Source organism: Arachis ipaensis, chromosome B10 (assembly GCF_000816755.2).
Source record: "Arachis ipaensis cultivar K30076 chromosome B10, Araip1.1, whole genome shotgun sequence".
In the NCBI taxonomy this organism is placed as follows: domain Eukaryota; kingdom Viridiplantae; phylum Streptophyta; class Magnoliopsida; order Fabales; family Fabaceae; genus Arachis; species Arachis ipaensis.
Window position 1 is genome coordinate 127,989,207 of NC_029794.2, and position 4,245 is coordinate 127,993,451.

The following is a 4,245-nucleotide window of genomic DNA, read 5'->3' on the forward strand; positions in this document are numbered from 1 at the left end:
AATTTTGGTGCGCTTGCCAAAAGGACTAATTCACCAATTTTGAATAGGGTGTGAATTCCGGTCATCAATAGAGTAAGATTAAAAGTGTATTATCATGGCCAAATTTTATTACAAACATTTGAAGGAGTGAAATTTGTGTGTGAAAATCCATTAGATGTTGTGATTCCATTCACACTGTCATTTGAAGAATTAAAAGGTGTGATTTGGAAGAAGATGGATCCTCAAATACGTAGGGGAGTGTCATGTATTCTGTACAGATATTCTGTATCTGTATTTGGTGGGTTCGTTCAATTTCAAACAAAATACGTAACCGATGAAGCGAGCATGCAAGAAATGTTTTCAGTGTTTCTTGAAAGCCGGTCCCGAATATCATTCATCGAACTGTATGTTGAGTTCGAGCAATCTACAGCGGACCGAGATATTGAATTGGAAGATTACAACAGTGATAGTGAAGAATAGTTTGAAAGTAACTACGAGGTCGTTGATCCAGGTGTAGACGAAGATCATGCTGACGATGTTATGGTGGCAGATGTGGCGAATGTGGCAAATGCACTAGCAAACCAGCAACCGTTTGAGGAGCCGACTTTCATGCGGTCATTGGATTTGGAGGCCATGCATGCACCGGAGTTTCCTCAATATGTAAATGCAGGTATGTCATCATTTTAAATTAAGATTTGTTAAACTATGATTTGTGCATAGGTTTTGAGTTTAGGACAAATATTTAAGACAACTATAAATAGGCAAAATATAGCATATAATTAGTAATTGTTTAATGTTTAATTATCAAGTAAACGTGTATGCTGAGAAATGTAGTATTTTCCATTAGTGTTGTGAAAATCGGACCGGACCGGCCGGTTGGACCAAAAAACCAATGAATCAGACCGACCGGTTTGACCAAAAAACCATTGAACTGGAAAAGTAGATCGGTCTGGTCCGATGATGAGACTACACATGGCAACGAACCGGTATGAACCGGTCAAATCCAGAATGAACCAATTTAGACCGAGTCAATCGGTTCAACTTGTGATCCACTAGTTAAACCGGTGACCCAATGACCCAGTGATCTGACCGGTTCGATCACCAGTTTGGTTCTGGTAACTATGTTTTCCATTGTTGTGTGATTATTAGTTTATTAAATATCAGAAAATGACCTAGTTGATAAACTTATTAACTTTTGCATCATTTATTGTTGATTTACGTATCATTGATTTGAGTAATATGACACATATTTAAAAGTTATTTATGGAGCTATAAAATTTGTGATGTAATTGCAGCAGAGCTTCCCGTTATGCCAGATGGTAAATTTACCGTGGGGATGAAATTCAATTCTAGGGAGGCTGTAATTAAGGCGATGAAAGATTATACTATCTATAGAGGTGTAGATTATCGGGTGCATGAGTCAGAACCGATTATATTCTATGCTAAATGCACTCAGTATGGTGTAGGATGTGATTGGCTGATCAGGGTGAGTAAAATGTCCCGAAAGTACTGCTGGGAGATAAGGAGGTACAATGGTAGTCAAACCTGTACTAGGGCCACCATTTCTCAAGATCATTCGAAGCTGGATTCCAACACAATTGCAGAAGTAATAAAGCCATTGGTAGAAGTTGACCCGTCTATAAAGGTAAAATCAGTGATTGCGGAAGTACAGTCAAAGTTTAACTACACCATAAGTTATCGCAAAGCATGGTTGGCAAAACAGAAGGCAGTGGAGTCAATTTTCGAAGGTTGGAAAGCTTCGTACGAAGCCTTACCGATATGGTTTGAGGCCATGTATCACAAGGAGCCATCCGCAGTCGTTCATTTTGAAACAATACCTGTGTATCAGGGAGATGACTTGGTTTCTAATATTCGTGTACTGCACCGAGTCTTCTGGACTTATTACCCTTGTATTAGAGCATTCAGACATTGCAAGCCATTAGTGCAGGTAGACGGAACTCATTTGTATGGAAAATACAAGGGTTGTTTGTTGGTTGTAGTTTCACAAGATGGCAACAACAACATCGTGCCTATTGCATTTGTGATAGTTGAAGGAGAGACATCTGAGGCTTGGCACTTTTTTCTTAGTAACTTGTGACAGCATGTTGTGACACGTGATGGTGTGGGCCTTATCTTCGATCGACATGATTCCATTAGGTCAGCTATTGCTCGTAGTAACGAAGCTTGGTCTCCTCCCAGAGCATTCCACATGTTTTGCATCAGACATATAGAGTCCAACTTTTTGATAAAGTTCAAGGCTCCGTATCTGCAGAAGTTTATCGTCAACATCGGTATGATAGTTACGATTACAATTACTCTTGAACCCAATTACCCTTGATATTTATGATGTGATTTGGTTATGTGATGGAGATTGTTGTTATATTGATGTTAATATGGAACATGGTTGAGTGGTGATTATATGATTACATACATATCGAATGAGAGTATGATGGAGTTGTTAAAATGTGAGATTGTGTAATGTTAAGGAATGATGGTTGATAAAATGGTGTAGAGTTTTGTTACTAGCATATTGTGTTGGTATTTGCAGGTTTGGTGATGAATGGAATGGAGATTTTGAATGAAAATAAGGTTTAAGGAGTTTTGCAAAATTTGGTTTTGGGCCAAACTTCGGCGAGCTATAACTTGGCTTTCGGACCCTCAATTTATTTCCAACTTATTTTAAATAAAAATTGGGTTCATAAAGTTTATGCCGTTTGAAGAACGGATGAAAAACGATTTAAAATGATTAAGTTATGTGCATCGGAAGTTTGGTTAAAAATTATGTAATTCTGCAGCTTTCTGCCTAATCAGGTTTTTGGAAAAATGTACGTCCACACGTACGCGTGGCCCACGCGTACGTGTGGCATGGAATTTTTAACTGTGGGTACGCGAGTAGCCTTATGCGTACACGTGATGGACTAGCATGCATGTCCACGTGTACGCATGGCTCACGCGTATGCGTGACACGAAGTATTCATTTACGCATACGCATGATAAGGAGAATGTGCGCGCAAGCTGCCTTTTTACACTCCCACGCGTACGCGTGAGCCACGTGTACGCGTGGCCCCTATTCCAGCAAACATGGTTTTTCTGAGTTTTAAACCCTATTTGAAACTTCTAAACCTCTATTTTCATTCCTTTAGTCATAAATAATAGTACTAAACCTGATAATCAGATGAAGTTAGGAAGTGGGGATAACTTGGAGGTGAAGTAAAGCTGAGAAAGTGAAGAATTTAATTACAAACTGTTATGAATGATTATGTATAATACTTGGATTGATTAATTAAATGATATGAGATACGAGATTCTCTGGGTAAAGTATCGTGGCTTGCCACCACGTGTACCAGGTCGAAGACTCGATACTCTGTTGATCCTACAACGAAAGGGTGACCGGACACTTATAAATTCCCGGGAATATTACCTCCATTGAGCAATATTGATTATTTGAGAAAAAACTATGCATAGACTCTTGGGGATGTACGTCGAGAGACAATCCAAAGGTTTAGCAAATCGGACTTATCGGGTTGGCTTGATAACCGACATATGAGACTCATCAGCCATAGGACAGGCATGCATCATGTGCATATTACTTGAATTACTTGTTTGTGCATTAACTGGGTATGCCTAAGTGTATTTGCTATGTTAAATGTATATTTGCTAGCTGCAGTACTTGTAACCTTCTTGTGTTGCCTTTATCTGCTTATTTGTTTGTGATATGTTGTCGTAGATGGAGGTATGGTGGAAAGGCGGTAAGACTAGATTTAAGATTAAGTTAAGATAAGGCTTAGATACTCTTAGAAAACTACCTTTTATGCCTTCTGTTTTATACCTTAAGCTTTGTAATATGAGTGTCGGTGTTCTAGGATTGCCTCTGGCATTTCCAGGACCTTATATCTTATATGTGTGGCACCTTTACCATGCTGAGAACCTCTGGTTCTCACCCCATACTATATTGTTGTTTTTCAGATGCAGGTCGAGAGGCATCTCGTTAGGCGTCTGGACTTCTGAAGCGAAGTGGTTATCGGGTTATTTTGTTGTACAGTTATGTATATATATACGTACTTAGTTTTCTCTCCGCAAGACTTGATCCTTTTGACCCTCTTAGAGGCTTATGGAGAAATAGGATTTTGTTTATGTAAATTTGGGTTTTGGTTATGTATATATTCTCCGGCCAGCCTTGACTTCATGGGCTGAGTTAGGAGCTTGTTATTTTGTATCTTTGGCCCTCTACTCTTACTTTGGTTATCTTATGCTTGATAGTTACAG

The 4,245-nt window shown here is 39.0% G+C and overlaps 1 protein-coding gene across 1 annotated transcript; it reads left to right on the plus strand.

The window, feature by feature from the left end:
• On the plus strand, positions 214-2,574 carry LOC107621410. The gene is made up of 5 exons (XM_016323432.1): positions 214-442; positions 491-649; positions 1,275-2,020; positions 2,081-2,270; positions 2,528-2,574. Exons 1-5 carry the CDS (start codon positions 214-216, stop codon positions 2,572-2,574), a joined length of 1,371 nt encoding a protein of 456 aa, XP_016178918.1.

What these genes read in the sequence shown, in the direction of transcription:
- LOC107621410 (XM_016323432.1), top strand. Translation starts at nt 214, where the DNA reads ATGGATCCTCAAATACGTAGGGGAGTGTCATGTATTCTGTACAGATAT. An exon ending in TCCTCAATATGTAAATGCAG is followed by an intron (nt 650 to 1,274) that starts GTATGTCATCAT and finishes ATGTAATTGCAG; the next exon opens with CAGAGCTTCCCGTTATGCCA. An exon ending in GAAGTTTATCGTCAACATCG is followed by an intron (nt 2,271 to 2,527) that starts GTATGATAGTTA and finishes TGGTATTTGCAG; the next exon opens with GTTTGGTGATGAATGGAATG.